The following is an 18,591-nucleotide window of genomic DNA, read 5'->3' as shown; positions in this document are numbered from 1 at the left end:
TGTGTTCATGAAAATATCAGATATTTACTTCTCTTTCTTAATTATAATGAAGTTTACTGATCTGTTCAATTTGTCCAATAATCCAAAATTTTGGATATTCCAACTTCATTATTCCCAAGGAGTTTTTCAGAAAGGACAGAGTTGTATCTTCCCGTTTCTTAGAACTACTGTAGTTGGGCCCTCACTTCTTTCCTTGAAAACAGAAACTAAGATCAGACTCTGAGAGCAGGGATACCATGCACAGACTGAAAATAGAAGGCATACAGACCACCAAACAAGCATAAGCTATGTACCATATAAAATTATTAAAGATCTGAACCAATAAGATCTGAAATGAAGAATGTGGCTTTTTATTTGTATTAACCAAAATATGTTAAGAACAGTATGGAATAACTGTTGGAGCAGGAAAATTAATACTCTTTGGGAATATAGATTTCTATTTTCTTGCTCATACAGTGCCTAACAGTAGATTATAATTAGATCAAATGTCTGCTCATTAATCATATTCAGTTAGATTTCAGTGAATTTTTCTTTTCTCTTTTGGTCTGTTTATAGATGAAGAACAACATATTTAAGTAGATGTTTAAAATTTGAGTTGTGGTTCTAAAATCATAATTCTCCACAATACAAATGGTTCTCTTTCTTTTCCCTGAGTAGAATCATGATGCAGGGCAGAAGAAATGTCTGAGATTTAGAGCTTTGAACAGCACTGACAAGGTGCAGGCAGGGGTTGAAAAATGTAAATCTTTTTTCTTCCTCCTGGTCAACACTGACCTTGCCTGACCTTGCCTCAAGGATTCACTCCTCTAGGAATTAGGCTAGTGTAATTCTATTTTATGCTCTTCTAGTTCTTACACTGTTCTCATTTGCACAATATTTCAGTACCTTCCACGTTAACATTATAATCAGCAGGGTAAATGTGATTTTCTTCCTTGCATCCTCCTTCTGTAGGGAAATAGCATGCACAAGTGCATCAAATGTATGTAGAAGTGTTAGTATTACATGTGTGTTATACAGATACATACTAGTAAAGGCAAAGTGAAGATACAAGGCGTCCACCAGGAGATGGTGGTGATGAAGACTGCAATGGTTCTTGGATCCTATGACTTTCTAAGAAAACTCTGTCTTTTCCACTGATGGAAGGCTACGAAAAATTGTATGATTTTTTTTTTTCCAAAACCAAAAGAAAGCTCAAGTTCATCAGTGAAGAAGACAATGGGATCAAAGCCATTTGGATTAGAAAACATCTGTTATCTCCATTGATGTTTGCTTAAAGGAATAGGACAGGAAGTTGGCAGAAACATACTTAGATTTCCCATTGGACAAATGAGTTTCCAACAAAATGAACATAGAAAAAGAAATTATGTTGTCAGAACAATGTCAAAACTCTATAGAAAATGCTGATCTATAAATGCAGCACTAAGAAAAGGAAAAAGTGTGATAAAATAACCATTTTTTTAGAGACATCATTTTAAAATTCACAAATTGCTCTAGTAGTATGTATACTACTAGAGTTACCATATGTTTCCTCTGCTTCAAGGTCACGTGGTTTTAAAAAATGCCATTTCGTTGAAATTTTCATTTGCTTACTTGATGTGGAATATGCATGCTTCATCTCTTTTTATTACTCCTTTCCTGGCTACTCTGTTTTCTTTCATTCCCCGCTAACTTAGTTGCCTTAGGCAACTGCAAAATATATCTTCTATAGGCAATGAAATTCTATGGAAATGAGGTCTGCCATATATATTCTTTACCATCTACAGAAAGGGATCCTTTTATCCACTGGTCATGAAATTACTCACGCATCTAACTCTCAGGGCTTGGCTTTACTAAAGCATCCTGGTTTTGCAACAAGGGAAACACAACTGCACTGCAGGAGCTCTAGTGACAGGTGAACAACAGTCTCCCTTCCAAAGTCTAATTCTTTTCACTTATACACTGATGTAAATCTAGAGTATTTGCTAGATCTCTATGAAATTATATTAACACACTTTGAGTAGATACCATATCGTTAAGAAGTAAATTCAAATCTACAGATTTTTTTCATTTTAAAGACTTTTTGGACATGTTGCCAAGTCAGGATTTTCTGCATATGCTGTTTCCTTGTCCTCTAGTGGACAGTAAAATAGTGTTCACATTCCGTATGACCATTTCCATACCCATCACAAACATCTGCTTTCTTCAAAAAGGAAAAAGATATTTAAGGTGAACATTGCAATTTAAATTATCTTCAGAACTCTCAAGAAACAGAGCTAAAAAGTAAAAGACAAAAACTCAAAAAGAAAAACATCCTCTGTTTTACAGGTCTCATCACAGAAAACGAATTCTATCCAGATGCCCCACATGCTTTATCTACAAAGCCACATTTTCCCTGAAGAGCTAAGTATGCTTTCTGTAGGATGAGCACTTTTAAAGGCTATAGAAATGTCACAAAATACACACTTCCTAAATGCTGAAGAACAACTTGCAAGAATTACAGTCCTCTCATCTTTCCAAACAGAGTCAATCAAAATCCTCAACAAAAAAGATAATCTCTGGAGAAAATAATCTAATAATTTCCTGAGATTTTCATTGGAAATTCAGAAAGATGTTGAAGTGCATTATTAAGGCTACCAACATCATTAGATAACTTTGCAATTAAGGATGCTTTGGACTTTATGAATCTGACCAGCACATAGAATTAGTCATATTTGCTGTGAGGAGAACACACCAATGTGAACTACCTAGGTTATTTAGGCTATCAAAAGAAATAAAATAGGCCATCTGTGCTCTCACAGTACCATATGCGGTACCAAGTTCTGTGCACTATTACAACCAGACGCAGTCCATAATTTAGAACAAGCCAATAATTCAACCGTTGTCAACTTCTCATTGAATTTGTCATCATTAAGCACTTAAATACTTCAGTAGTACTTGTTAGCCATACTTCCATAAAGTACTTCTGGCTTTATTTATGAATGCAGCTTTTGGTATGTTCTCTGTTTACAGATATTCTGTCTTGCCCCAAATATTGCAGAAATCAGTATTCTTACTGATATCCAAGTGGTCTATTTACATTGCAATTTTCTTGTAATCAGAATTTTTATCTGACATGTTAAAGCATGTAGGAGACCACATAAGAAGGCATATTTAACCCATGATAAGATAATCTAAGGATCTTTTTATTTACTGGAGTCAGTCAATATATTTATTCCTTGAAGACCTGTATGGATTTAATCCAACTCAAGATATGCTTTTCTGTTAGAATGTAAATTTTTTTCTGCTTTCCTCCCCTCTCAAGACAACCATCCAAAAAGCACACGACTATTTGCAAGGGATGAAAATGCTGGCACTGGAATAGCAACCAGTGTTTCAAAGCAGGCTCTTCTTTCATGCAAATAATTTCTGAGCAAAGGGTTTGCAACCAGTTGGCAAAGCAATTTTTGCCTGCAGCAAAGAAATGACATGGTGCTTATCATGTCAGCTACATGCACATGAATTTTGTTCTGTGTTACTGCATTGTGCAGAAAATACTCTCTCAGAAAACTGAAAGGTTGCTTTCAGTAACCATGGTGTATGCCTCAAACATAATTTGACTCATCTAGCCTATTTTGAATCAAAAGGTCTAAGAAGCCAAGTATAACCACAACAACAATTAAGTTTTCAGAGGTATATACTAAAGGACTTACTGTGATAATTAACCCTTTTTCCTGGAAATATTTAACCAATGGGACGGCATTCTGCTTGAAATTCATTAGTCGTCTTTGAGTGGCTTTCAGGTTATCATCAGGTCTCCCTTGCTGTTCAGCACGCTTCAGTAACCTTTCTTTCAGCCTTTGACTGGAACATGCCAGAAACACCACCAAATCTGGGGTACAGATCTGTGAAAAGAATAATTCAAAAAGTCTGTGATTAAGTGTATCCAGCACTACAGCACTCAACAATTCCACTATTAGGTGAGGCTCAGATATGCTACATTTGTGTAAGTTGGAACTCGATGAAGTCATTAATTTTCTGTTGGGTTTTGTTAAGGGACATCTGTAGGCTTAAGGAGGGGATCGTTTGTTTTATGTGACAGTCAATTTGTTTCACCTGAAATGTTGAGGGAAAAGTTTAATGAAAAATTTTTACCTCACCCCAGAAACCTTCTCTAGACTATGTTCATCGTTTGCATTACCAGAAGGTTCCCCTACTAATATTAAAATCCTTAAAAAGAGCAAAATATTAATGTCTCATATTCTGCAGGAAAATGGTTATATGGTTTCCACCTACAAAGCCTACAAAGTAAGGTGGTATTTAAAATCCAGCAGCCGCTATGAAGCTAACTGATGCCTAGGACCAGGTGAAAACAGACCTGTTCAAAGACCCACGGTTTCTTATAAGACTTAATCTGTTTCTCTAAATCTCATCCACGCTTCAGTGCACTTTTCAAGAGGTTGGCTGTGGCAGCTAAGAGGATTTTAATTTCTCCTATCCTTTCTGGTCTGTGTGGTATCTCACACCCATCCCCACACTGAAGTTCAGGAAGTACAGCCTTACAGCAATGAGAAAAAATTTTTTCGGAAGTTTAGCTCTTTCCCAGTTAAGTTCAAGTTGCCTTATGGCTTTCAGTGTTCTTCATAACTTTGGTTACTCATACTATTGAAACAGTTATAGAAGAGATACCTCTGGTGCTTGAGGAAGGGGAAGCAGTGGCAGCCCACTTTCTTAGGAATGCTGCTAAATGTTCATAGGCAATCTTCAGAGGTCACCACTAATTAGTATAATGTGGTGGAAAAAACAGAAGTCCACTCAGACATCTGAATTCAGGATTTTAGAAACTACTGGAGTTTCCTAACATTACATGGGGATTCAGAAATCATAACTGCAAATCAGGAATTTAGTAAAAGTGAAGGACAAAAGGAGTTTATACAAGTGAGTAGTTTTAATTTAGTATTTCCATTTCTGTGTATCCTAATAATAGTGAAGAAAGACAGTAGAAATCTTTAGATGCTCCAAGCTGTAGCTGGCCTTCTCCACCCTTTCAACACTCACTCCCAAACATCTTCAGGACTAGCATCTCCCATGTACTCAGACCTGTAACGTCATACCAGACTTCAAGCGTAGGACCTAAGCTTTTGCATATCACATAACTTCACATATAGCATCAAATGTTACAGAGACTACTTACAATAAATAGATCTCTCATGAAATTATCAGCCCCTAAAGGAAAAAGAGGGAAGAGACAAAGGGGAGGTCCCCTTCTGTTTCACACAAACATGAGAGTGCAGCTTTCCACAGTCAATCTCAGTTCTTTAAAGAAACTATGGCAGAGTATGTGCAGCCCCACAGCAAGGAAAGGATCTGAAAGCCACCATGATGCCATCAGGTGTGTAGGTTCTCATCTCCCTAGTTCCCACAAACTTCACTGGCTTCAGAGGTCAGTTTCTTTTTAAGAAAATAGGAAAGCATGCCCTGGGCCTAATTTTTTTTTTTTTTTTCCTAGCTGTAAAATGAGGATAATAACAAGGTGCAATACAGTAATTACTGTGGAAAATTAATTTTTTAATTATTTCCCATTGCTTTTTAAAATGGAAAGTTCTCTACAGGAGCTGAGTAGTGGTGGTGGTGTTAAATTTTTGACTAGTAACAGCAACAATACAAAAGACAGCATCACAATTCCAGGAACTAAAACTATTTTTTCTGACATTGGCATTTGTGATTTGAAGTACATTTCACTCACAGAAATAAAATGTCAGTGAAAACAATGGTTTAAAATTCTCAGTTCAAGAAACCTAGTTTCAAACAAAGCATTATCTAAAAGGTTTTTTGAAGTGGAGAAAAAAGTAATTCAAGCATATTTGAGGTAGGAATACAAAGCAGATTCTGATTATGCGATGCCTCGATGAATTCATCTTTCACCTGTAAAATATGCATCTTTATCACCAGAAAGTAGCTGAAAACCATTAAACAAACACAAGTTTCTGCTTGGTTTTAGATGCACAAAAGGCTAACATCTCTTCTATATCCATAGGTATACAGACCTAATAGCACTTAATACATTTCTCCTACATGCATTTACAACCTTCAGGGTAAACCCTTGTAATTAATATTTCACTCCTGTTTTCATGAACCACTCTGCTTCTACTTAACTCAACTGTACCTGTCTGCAAGACATGCTTATAAATACTTTACACTGGAATGTAACAGGCTGGTGTGAACATATGGACATCTAGGATTACTGCTCTGGAAACATATCTAGTTGTCCTATGTAAATGTGAGTACAAATTGCTTTTTTCTAACAAAGGAAAAGGTTTTTTATGACTCATTTGAAAACAAACCTATTTTTTAACTCGGAACTAACTGTTCTTGAGTTTTATGACTAGGGAGTAAGTTTTATTCTGAGACTCAGCTTTTAGAAAAGCTGTACAGAACCAGCGCAGGCAGAAGAACTGGATTCCTTCATGCTGATTTCCCATAACACACTCATCTTGTGCTGAAGGCAGGGAATTTTATTCATGTCCAGAAATACATTTGAGGAAGGACTGTGGGGCTCGGGGAAGTTAATTTGACTATTTAATAATGGGAACTCAGCAGAAGGGAGAATCTTTGCCTACGGGAACAGACAGGTTTCTGGTTATTCACAACCTTCTGAATTTTAAATGAGACAAAGAGCATATGGCATCAACTCAGAATAAAACCGGTGGGTACATACTTTCATTTTTTAGCATGGTATTTACTAGTAAGTAAATCCTACTCTCTTTGGGTCTGAATCTCCTTCCTAAACTGGAACAAGGAGTAAATTGAGAGTAATTCCATGCAAGTTGGTGGTGTTATTGACATAAAGCAGTATAAGTGGAAAGATGCTCTCCTCTCTGGGGATATTTTCTACATCTCCTCTTGTTAGTGAGAGTAGTGTGGTTGTTTGCTAGAAATTAGATGATTGCACTCTCTCTCATTATTCCTCATTAGGCAAAAGACAAAAATGCTCTGTTTCTTAATTCCTGGTATGTTCTACTAGATACTCCTGAGAAAACTTCACTGACAGCTCATGAACAATTGTCATTAATTTAACAGTGCATTTTATTCTAATTGGTAAAGGTTACTAGCAAGCTAGTTTATGTCCATTGTATGGGTGCTCTCCCTTGTAATTACTGATTTTTTATAATTCCATCTCTGCTGGATTACTAGACTGTTTGCATAGTTTTTTTCCTCTTTCAGAAAAGTAAAATCATGAATCCTGTTGTCAAAGAATGAATCCTGCTGACAGAATTTTTTCTGGTAACTGCTTTTGAATTGTATTCACACTGCCCAAGAAATAAGTTTCCAGCTAATTGCCCAGACTACATAATTAGGCCCCCTAATAATTGATTGATAGAGGCAGGTGTCTTTAGGGAGAACTGACTCAGATTTTCACCTGTAGGGCAGCTAGTTGATAGGAATCCCTAGCTGTAAACACTAATGCTACAAAGCTCTAAGCAGACCTCTGGTTCAGAACTGCTCAGCAGGTGCCCCCATCCACTCTGAATTCAGAATATCAGGTCCTCTCCTGATGGTTAAGCACCAGCAATGGATGAGCTCTCCTTTGGCTAGTTTGGCTAGCAGATAAGAGCCCTTGTCCAGAAAAACAGGAAACCTGAGGTCTACGGTCTCTTACCCAGGAGAAAATGGAAGCACTGCTTGCCTTTCCTAGGAGACTGCTCTAGCTTCCAGGGAAGAAGACAATGATAAGACTGTTCCACAGGCTTCCTGCTCAGGCTTGGCTTTAAGAAAGCCATGTAAAACTCACGGGGCTAAAGAGAGTGAATGAGAGGAACCACAGCAATGTAGACTGCTGATGTACTAGTCCTCCCACTCCTCATACAGAGATGACTGGGTATATATATCCAGTACCTGAGGCTTATCAGCCTGGAACAACTAGGTGGAGATTTGGGAGAAGGGAGATAGAAGTTGAGCAGGTAATGAAATGTAGAAGACAAATATACCATAATGCAGAAAAAATACTTTTACCAGAACAAAAACCGATTGCAAAGAAAAGATCCTTTCACAGAAAGGTTGCATTCATTTTACTAGTTGATCTGGAGCCCATGCTCTTGGCCAGTGACAAAGCAGGTTTTCTGTGAGAAGCTCTTTGCAGAGCATGGGCTTGGCAGTCGATAATGATAGGTCAGTTGGCCACAAACACCTATGTCAGACTTTGAGGTGACTGCAGGCCTCATTTCTGCTTGGAGGTTTAAGCATGGGACTTGGAGGAATAGGATTGCTGTCCTTAGGCTGTGAGAGGACAACTCAGGTTTTCCCAGCATCCTATATTGTGCTCAATATACATAGTTTAATCTACTTCAGCACAATTAATTCTCATAATAATTTTCATAAGAAATATGTTTGGGAGTTAAAAAGTTCACTCGAATCACAGCCGAGATGAACTAGGTATTCTTTGTAGGTGTAGTGCCTTTATGAATATTCTTAAGGACATTTTAAACAAAGAATCAGATAAAATTTACTGCCTCTGTTTATTATTTAAATTAAGTTTTTACTTCTTCAAATATAGTCTTGTCAACTAGGCCATATAACACAGAAATATTTTTAAGGTAATTTCTACAAAAATAGTCTTTCTCTTTTGTCAAGGAATTAAATTATATTCATTAAGGAATATTCATTAATTCTAATCCCCATTCCACATTTCATTTCACTATTAACAAAACTTACAATTAATACATTTTAAGCAAACTTAATCTGTACTCACTTTATTGAAGCTAAGAGGGTTAATGTTGGTGAATGAATTACTGAAATCAGACAGAAAATTATGCATGAATGACTGAAAGTTGGGGGGGGGGAGGGGGGAACCCAAACCAAAGCAGTTATTGAAATTAACTGGCAAATACTGAACTGAGAAATTGTTTCTCCTGGGAAGGGTAAAAACTTATTGCCATGTGAGAGACTACTAAGAAAGTCAAACTGCAGTTTCTTCTTCACAAGTCATTTGAGTTCAATACACCAGTCAGAGGCATTTCATTACATTGTTACTGGAGAGGAAGACATTTAGCATGCTTGAGCATGCTGGTACTGTAGGTGACTTGATGAATTTCAAGCTGACAGGTTAATGGTAAATAAACCATTTTCTCCTTGGCATTTTTGAATGTGTGCTTGGAATCTAAACACCTTTCTACTATTTGCACTCAGCAGAGATCACAGATACCTTAGAAATTTGTGGTTTAAGATAGCTTTAAGCCTAGGCTCAAACTGAAAGGCTAAATAAATCAGTATTAAATCTGTGGTACTACACAGAAGGATTTCAAAATGATCAAAATCCAGAAATTATCATATATTTAACACAAATATACGAACTGGAAGTTCTATTTGCTTTTAAGACATTAAAATTCATGTTTTCATTTTTTCTCCAGAACCAAGACTGCTTGAAACTTTGTATTAAAGTGAGAGCTGAGATTTTCATAGACACATGACTTCAGGGATTAATTAAAAGTACCCCTATCAAAAGTGTTGGCAGCATTGACTCTGCTTTCTGTTAAGAAATGGGAGAGTCAGAATTTGGCAACAATCCAGGACTTCCAATGAGAGAAGTTGTATGTCATGTATTCAGTCTTCAAAGAGATAAATACAGGCTTTATTTCAACTCAGATAAGTTCAGAGAAACCTGAGAGAAACCCAGAGAAAACTGCAGTGCTCATGGCTATGAGTTCTCACAGGCTGCAATGAGCCTGCAATGAGTAGCTGACCATTAAGAAATGAAGCTGGTGTAAGTAAGTGATCAGAATGGCAAAGCTGCTGCTGGTTGGCAAGCACTGCTGAAAGTCTGGAAACATCACTGATGCCATCTTCTTTCCTGCTCAAAATACATGGCTGATAGGAACAGTGATATTAACAAAACTCAATAAAAGAGAGGGGAGAAAAGCTTTACTTCAAATGTAAAATTCCTCAGATGTGTAAAGTGCTTTTTAATCCACTTACTCCAGATTGACCTGACTGCTTGGAAGCAGTGTTTGTTACTTCTGGCTTCTAGATCTGAGCAGAAAGAGAAGTACTGTGAGTGCTGCAAATGATACATTGCTTCATCTTAGGCAGTTTAGTCATTGAGATGCAATGTGTTTTAATACAATTCTGCCTAGCAACATGTTGAGAACTTACTGTCCACATGAGAGTCTGGCAACATAATGAGGAAGAAATCGTCATCTTTTAGCTATACCTATGTTTGGGAATGTTAGCATAAGTTGGTTTGCTTTGACTCGTTTACTAAAAATAACATTGTTTCCCAGAGAAAAGTTCAGCTTCTGGATTAGTCAAAGGCATAAAAATGCGCTGGTAGTATCAAGAGCAATTACAAGCAAAGTTCAACAAAAATTCATTATCATTTTGTATTTCTATGCGAGAATATTATGCAGGACAGGTATTGTAACTAGAGTTCAGACAAATCCATTTGATTTTTTTCACAAAATGAAGAGATTATGATACCTCAAATAGTGTCAAGTCTCAGTAACAGCTATGTGAGCCATAAAACTGAATGGATTATTTTAGCATAAATAATTTGTTACATTAAAGACGTCTGCAAACATAGCACAGTTAGATTTTACATGTGCTTGCAAGAGAAACCAGGCACCTTAGCTGACCTTTTCCTTTTCCTCTACTAATATGGTGAAACATTTCCAATATAAATTAGTTTATCTTTACAATAACTCAGCACAGTTCTTACTGATGAAAGCCATGTAATAATATGGCTTCAATAAAGAGCATTCAGGGAACTATAGCTTTAGTGTTTGGGAGACAGATTTTATGCCCTTTGTACCTTGCCATTCAGTTGTTCATCATCTACTGTCTGCAACATGCACTAGTGGAGAAAGGGGAGATGACATGGCTTGGACCAAAAAACCATACAGGCTGTCTCCTGGTCCACCTTTCACTGCCCACTGTGGCCAGCTCACATCCAGTCCAAGTCTTGACTTCCTGGCCATTTATGTGACATTGGCTCCAGATACTTTCTTGACCCCACTTCATCATGTCTCACAAAGAGGAACAACATATGGGTAACAAAATAATACAGACTTCTTATGATTACTAAACACCAGACATGCTTTCTTGACCTACAATGATGTCAAGTTTTTGTAGCCTGTTTTGTTTATAGACCTTCTATTTTCCTCACATTTGTTCAGTCTCTGTTACAGCCTTACCTACTGTCTCAATATCTTGTATTACTCATCTCTATTTCCATTCAGTTTAATAACTTGTCCTTCACATTCTCCCTCCACAATTTATTTTTCATATTATTACATATATTCTTGGAGTTTGTTTCTGTCTGTGTAAACAAGGGCAAAGGAGAAAGGCTATACAATGGAAAACGCTACTTCTAAAATGAATGCTTCTTTATTTCAAGCTTCCATGGGATTAGAGACAAATACCCATCCCAATACACTCAAATGACAAAGGATAAATGAACAGTCATCCTTGTCCCTGCTGCTCATACCTCCCACTGGCATCTACTCTATATCCTATATGGCTGAAAGAACTGAGAAAGCCAGCATATTCTATTTACTCTTATGCAAACTTACCATCATTATTTTAATTTACATCATAAAACCCAAAAGTGTTCTAGCTGCTTTATGGAACAAATAATAATGTAAAATCACTGTTCGAAAGCACACAACTGCATTTCAGAACCCTTGTAATCAAAACAATTAGCAGCAGTGAAGGGATCATGAATGATGGAAAACAGTTAAATAACAGTAACTCCTACTTCATGCATCTTTTGACAGTTCCCCTAAATCCAACCTTTACAATGGCTTGTGCCATACAACCTTTGCTGCTGTTTTCAGGTACATAAGCATGTAATGGTCTTAAAGGGACCATCTCTACGAATGGCAAAATTAATGATAACACTAAGAATTAGTTCTTACTCAGAAGTTTTTATCAACAGATCTCAGCGCTCTACACGGAATGTCATTGTAAGAATAAGGCATACGTACTTCAGAATAACGTGATTTGACTATTTGCATTTTGTGAAATGACACCATTTTCTTCAGAAGGATGTTCCATTGCTTAATAGCTCTTCTAATTACAAAGCATCTTACTACTTAATCAAAATTTTCTTTGCTGAAATTTCAACTAATTATTTCTCATCTTGTCACTTTTGGCTCATGAGAATAATTCTGTTCTATTCTTCTACACATTGCTAGCAATAAAGCTATAATATTTCTAAGCTGTGGAAAACACCCGTAGCACCTTTAATTGCAGACCTACACAAATTATCACAACAGTTTATTACTGAATTCTCCACAACTCAATTGCACTTCCCATTGAGGGATCTCTGAGTGCCTTAAAAATGTTAGCATGTTTAATATAAATAACCTGACATGCCATGGATTACTGTCAGCCTCATCCTGTGAAGGAAGATGGCTGCCATGTCTGCTGATAGTCCCCTTTCCTTACCACAAGACCTTCCTACTTATGTGTGCAGCATTACAGCTTACTAAACAGAGAATTTTAAAGAAACAAGCAGCATATTTTATTTCTTTGAAACATAAAGCCAAGATAAAACACATTTATTTCCATGGCCTTAGATATGCTCATATAAGAGGTCAGCTGCAAAGAAAGGTGAAAAAGGGGGAGCCTAAACAGACCAAATATCCTTTCCTATGCTCCCATAAGAGCTCAATGATTCCTTCTTTCCTTTCTCATATTTATTTTAGAACAGACAAGACTGAAAGGTGGCCCTATATGAAGTGCTCCAGGAGTTTTTAGACACTCAGATAGTCATCTATCTTTCAGGCAGAATCAGGCCTTGAGGAGTATGATTTAGCAAATCCCATTAGACTGAAAATGAAGGAACTCTCTGAGAATGTAGTCAGGTCTAAAATGACTAAATCCATCCTCTCTTTTCTCTCTAAAAAATAAAGAGACCAATCTACAGCATCCTTGAAGCAATAGCACATACTAAAAAGGAGCTGAAGTTGGGATTTCTATCATCTGTCATTCTATCAGTCTTTTTTCCATGTAGTTTTCTATAGAAAAACAAGAGCTAACCAGGCTGGCAGAGGGGAATATCTCAAGTTAAATGAGGAAATACTATAAAAGCATATTGAAATGGTGCAAAGGGAGGGTTCAAACATATATGAAACATAGCGTCCATCTTTCTCTCCTTCTACAGCATGATATTGCCTGAGCTTTTTCTATTACCTCCTGGACTCCACTTCTTACTGGTATTACTAATGGACCCAATGATGGGTGCTCAAGTGTTGCTTAACTGGTTTTCCTTTGTAGAAGGAGAATCTGACCCTAGGATAACTTGAGGCACTTCATTTAAGTCCTGTCAGTTCTTCCAGTTTGTCATCCCCCAGTCTTTCATCAAACACAACATCAGCACAAAATTATAGCATCAAGAAATGCACTTAAGTAACACTATCACACAATACACTGGACAAAAAAATGAGGCAAGGAAATTACCATTAAACCTAAATTTCTGCTGTTTCATTTATAAAATAGTCAATCTTCTCTTTTGTTAATTATAAGGAGATATAGCTTGCAGTCATTGGCTATTTTCTGTAATAACTATTTTGTCCATTTCCTTTAATTTCCTCAATTCAGCCTTCTAAATTTTGCCTAGAATAATACCTTATAAAAGCACACGAATGAAATGCCTCATTAGCTGCTCTCTTTTGTTACTTCTGTCTTGGCAATGCCACTTAGAATTCAAAGTACAGAAATGGTAGTACACCAGCAATTGTGAAGGACTTTGAAACGCTCTGTATGACGGGTGCTCTAAAAATTCAGCACTGAAACTGCAACCTTTACTTGTGACCATAACTGTTATGTTAACAACGCTTGATCAGAAAATGACATAAGCTGTTTGTTTTTCCACTGAATTTAAGTATTTTTAGATTAGTTTAAAATACATGCATGAAAACAACATGCGAATAGAACTCGGGAATAGTTTTAGCTGACTAAACCTTAGAACTGTAGTTTAGAATAACCAAAATTATCTAAATTTCTAAAAAAAGAGCATAATTTCTGGTTTACAAAAACTTGCAAAACATGGGCAGTTTTAACCCTTATTTTATTCCAGTCTTTTCAATGCACTGTAATAAACTTGAGATTAAAAGCATTATAAAGATATGCAATGATTTAAGTATGTTTCTCATAATGTAGATTAAATTGAACAAACAGATATGGAAATATAATGTCTTCCTCCTTTATAAATCACTAAGATACAAAAAATACTAATTTTTAGATTTGATATTATTTTCTTCTTCATCTTGAGAGGATTTTCATTACTGAGACAAGAGGCTTAGATTATTGGTTATATTATCACATTGTCTTTTTACACAATATTCTGTCTTTAGACAGAAGGTAATGTAACATAAACCAAAAGAATAACCTTTTGTCAACCTATAATTATGTACTTGCAAAGATTTAAAGAGCACTGCTTAGTTAGAAATAACCTCTAGTCTTTCTTGGAATCTTACTGATGATTTCAAGAAGCTTAACTGTTGTACAGATACGTAAGTTATTTTAAGAATAAAAACAATCTCTTACTTGGTCTTCAAAGGAGATTGCCTGGGCAACATCTCTGGGAAATCCATCGATTACTATACCCTCTTCATCAGGGATCTGCATTAATCTCTGCTTTATCTCAGTTATGGTTGTTTCCTTTCACAGAGAGAAGAAGTTATTTATTTAATATTGTAAAGGAGGTTTTCTTGATGGTACATATTAATACAGCATGCACAAACTCTTCAAAAGTAAACATTAACATGGGATATGCTGTACCTGAGGGGCCAGTTCTCCAGTAGTAATTATTTTGGCAATTAGACTCCATTTTCTATTGCTGCTTGTGCTGTGGATCTTCTTCCTTAACAATTCACCAACTGATATGTAGTTAAATCCATAACGTTCTGCTATTTTCAAACTCTGTGTTCCTTTACCACTTCCTGGGCCACCTATTGGTAATTATAAGCAAAACATTAAATTAATCTTTCATCTGAAGTACCTAATAACATATGAAATCCTTCCTATTGTCACCAATTTTCCAACCATTATTAGAGCAAATCTTGCAGTTGATGACTTGTTACCAGCCATTTGGAAATGGGTCTCATCTACCTGATCATAAAGGTAAAAGTTTGTAAAATGAAGTAAAAAAAAAAAAAAAAAAAAAGAATACAAATCTACTTGCGAATTAAAAATAAACATGTTCTTTTAGGCTTGGTCTCATTCTAAAGTTGTTCCTGGAAAGGAATTTTTCTTTATTTGTAGTAGAGGAGGAGACAAATTAACTGCTCCCTTCTTGAACTCTGTGAATCCAAAGATAGAGCCAGATCAGTATGAAGCATACTCATGTCAGAAAGAATTATACTTGTTTAAATAAGCCAATGAAATCAATGGACTAGTCATGAAACGGAACTAATAAAATCTGCTTCTAAATATGCTTGCATGAGTTTCTGAGGTTTTCTAATTTTAAAATACAGAAAAATATTAAATAATCAGCTGACATGTTTCCATAGTGATTTGGTACAAGGACTTTTATTGAACCATGCATACTTCTGGTATTGATGCTTGAAACATCTGATAGAGAAGCAATTTGTTAGGTTCAGCTTGCTGGACAACTTGAAGAATAAAGAGACCCTTCAGTATGGTGCAGGCAGAATAGGTATCAAAATCACAGAAAGCAGCTATATTACATAGCAGGGAATACTGAAATGGAGGACTGCTGGACAGCAGAAGCAAGAATGCATGTAAAAAAAAAAAATCAGAATATGTCTGAACTAAAAGGACACATTATGATGTGAAGAACAGAGAAACTGGAATCCAGTATGTAAAAACAGGGAATTGTTTTGATAAAAATAAATGTTTATATGTAGAAAAGTGCATGTTACTGAATAGCATAACAAAGCAAAACCAAAACAGATGTTTTGGTATTAATTTCCAAAAGCAAGTAGCTATATTTTGAGGAATGTGCGTGAGAACATTGAATTTTATTTCAACAGATAAAGAATTAAGATTTCTTATAATGTACATTTTCTACGAACTTTAAAAAATACATCAATGCAATGAAAGCAAATATGAATACAATGAGCTTCTTGTTAGTAATCATATAACCCTTTCTTATATTATCTGTATTATTCCCATAAATAGCTTTTAGGCATTTATAGAACACATACAGATTTGACTGCAGGATAAGCTTCATAAGTATTGCTTCATATATGGTTATGACACTCTCTGTGTAACCAGGTTCAAACCTGTGCCCCAATATTACATATCAGAGAGCTTTCAGTGCCCCCAGTAGTCACTAGGAACTTTTCTGTACCGCTGATGCTGTGATGGGAACTCTCCACCTGGCCTTTGCAAGTCAGATGGGGGACCCCTTTGAAGAGAATGCACAGGAAAACTTGTGTATTGTTAAGGTGTTCCCTTACCCTGCCCACAGTTTAGTTATACCCTTAGGGAAAAAAAGGCTTTATCATTATCTAATTAGTTTAAATGATGCTTAAATGAAGCCAGGATAAGATAAATGCAAATAAAAGCATTTATCTGTAACGTCCAACTAGTCAATACAGCTACAGATGTCCATAAAACATGCAAGCAAAGAAACGAAAGAAAAGCTGTATCTTACCTCTGTACAGTAAGGTTAAAATTGAAAAGTATTTTCCCCTCATTCAGTTCACTTGCTGTTTCTGTCCTAAAAAGGCATATGCTTTCTATCTTCTTTTGGCACATTATGCTAGCTTTTACAGCTATTCTTCCATTTCAGTTCTTCTAGGTGATCTAGATGGGCTTAGTTTTTTCAGCTTGAACTCTTTCTTTCATAGACGGTTTAGCTATCCTTTTTGTTAGAATAAAGGATGTTTCCCTTTTGTAGATACGCCAGTATCTGCTACGCTAGGAATCATCTCCTCCACTAAAGTTGGCTACAAAGCAATTCTGCTTTGGCTGTCCCCGCTCCCTTTGATGGCACGCTCAGCCTTCCCCATGACAAATGCGTTTCACCAAACCTTACACTGTGTTTCACTCCTGTATCAAAAACGTACCTGATACAAACGTTCAAACAAGATAATTCCGTGTAGTTTACATTTTATTGGTGATCTGGAATGATAGCAGATTTGGAATAACTGATTCCCAGTGTCTTTTTTCTTATGTAGATGAAAACAACAGCACAAAGAAGTGCACCTAATTGTTTGATAATTGCTGCCAGTTTGTAAGGAGCAGATTTTGTCAGGTGAATGACTACGATTATTACTCCTTACTGGAATGCCTACTCATTCTGTGTAAAGATTTCCATAACCAACCTTCTCTAGATATATAAAGCTACATATTGCAGTCTAATGAGCATAACGTATAAATAACATATGTATGTGTGTGTTTATATGTATGTGTAACATTTATTACTATTAATTTATGTGGCTTTATTTACTGGCAATAATCCTAGCTACTGGAAAAAAGGGGCAGTAGGTTGTGACTGTGCTTCTGAGCAAAGGGTTTATAAAAGATACTGGAGCCAATGCTGTGCTTAATTCCTGCAGATACAATACTTCCAAGGAAGGAAATTCAGTTTATTTCCCTAGAGACTCAAGACAAGTTTGAAACAGACTATGTTGTACCCCAGAAACAATAAAGATGCAAAACATACATAGTTAATGTAGCGAATTAGAAACAGAAAAGTTGACAACAAGGAAAATAGTATCCCTATTCCAGCAGGGATACAAACGATGCCAGAAAAACAGAACTGTTACTTGAAAAAACATCAGTCTCTATAAAACTATAAAATAGCTGAAAAAAACTTTTTTAAATCAAGTAGATAGACTTTACACTCCTGTTAGGGAGAGCTTTGCTTTGCCATTAAAGAGAAGCAGGGGGAAAAAAAAAAAGTGCAGTTTGGCACTTCTGTTCTTACAATTTAGATTTGCAAGCAGAAAAAAACTAATAAAGTATTTGCTTTAATGTTCATAAACTTCTCATACATTTTGTTTTTATCAATCCAAAAATACCCCTTAATAGCAAGCTGGGATTACCCATTTACAATCTAAGGGGAAACATTCAGGTAATAAAATAAGAGAAAAAGTGATAGGACAAAATTACTTCCCACAGCAAATCATTATAATTTATTGAATTGTGTATCTGTTCCTGACTCTCTGATAAATCATACTGACAGACTGTGCACAAGAAAGGAAAATCAGATCACTTTTGGTTTTCATTCTTTTCACTTATTCTGAGATTATACATTATTCAAGAAAAGCATGATTATTTTACATATTTCTTAGATGTCTAGACTAGGGAACATTTGTGGCATCTAAAATTATGTTTGCTAACTGGTTTCAAGTGAAGATTTCTATGCCCAAAAAGTTTGACTAAAGCAGTTCTTTTAATCTAGTTTTGTCAAAGGAAGTTCAAAATTTCAATTTTGCTTATATTGCTGTAAATTCAAAATAAATTCATGTAAAAATAAGATTTCTGAAAAGACTTATGATTTTAAAATCTAGCTGTGGACTGGATTTAATAAATCAGCAGGCCAGCCAACTGCTGACAGCACTGTCTTTGATCTATCCTTTAAACTTTGATTATAAAAGGAAAATATATTCTTTTCATATTAACTAATATTTTAAATTAAGTGCCATTTAAAAACATACTGAACTA

General features: G+C 35.9%; 1 protein-coding gene across 1 annotated transcript in view; it reads right to left on the bottom strand.

The window, feature by feature from the left end:
• Positions 1 to 18,591, bottom strand: part of AK5 (adenylate kinase 5) — a 92,716-nt gene that overhangs the window by 67,953 nt on the left and 6,172 nt on the right. Inside the window, exons 4-6 of the mRNA XM_075759736.1 lie at positions 14,734 to 14,903; positions 14,500 to 14,613; positions 3,669 to 3,860 (exon numbers count right to left, since the gene is read on the bottom strand). Coding sequence (XP_075615851.1) covers positions 3,669 to 3,860; positions 14,500 to 14,613; positions 14,734 to 14,903 — 476 coding nt within the window. The remainder of the gene's footprint in view (positions 1 to 3,668; positions 3,861 to 14,499; positions 14,614 to 14,733; positions 14,904 to 18,591) is intronic.

This window comes from Balearica regulorum, chromosome 8 (genome assembly GCF_011004875.1).
Source record: "Balearica regulorum gibbericeps isolate bBalReg1 chromosome 8, bBalReg1.pri, whole genome shotgun sequence".
Taxonomy (NCBI): Eukaryota; Metazoa; Chordata; class Aves; order Gruiformes; family Gruidae; genus Balearica; species Balearica regulorum.
Note: the sequence above shows the minus strand (reverse complement) of the source record. Positions and strands in the feature narration are given on the sequence as shown.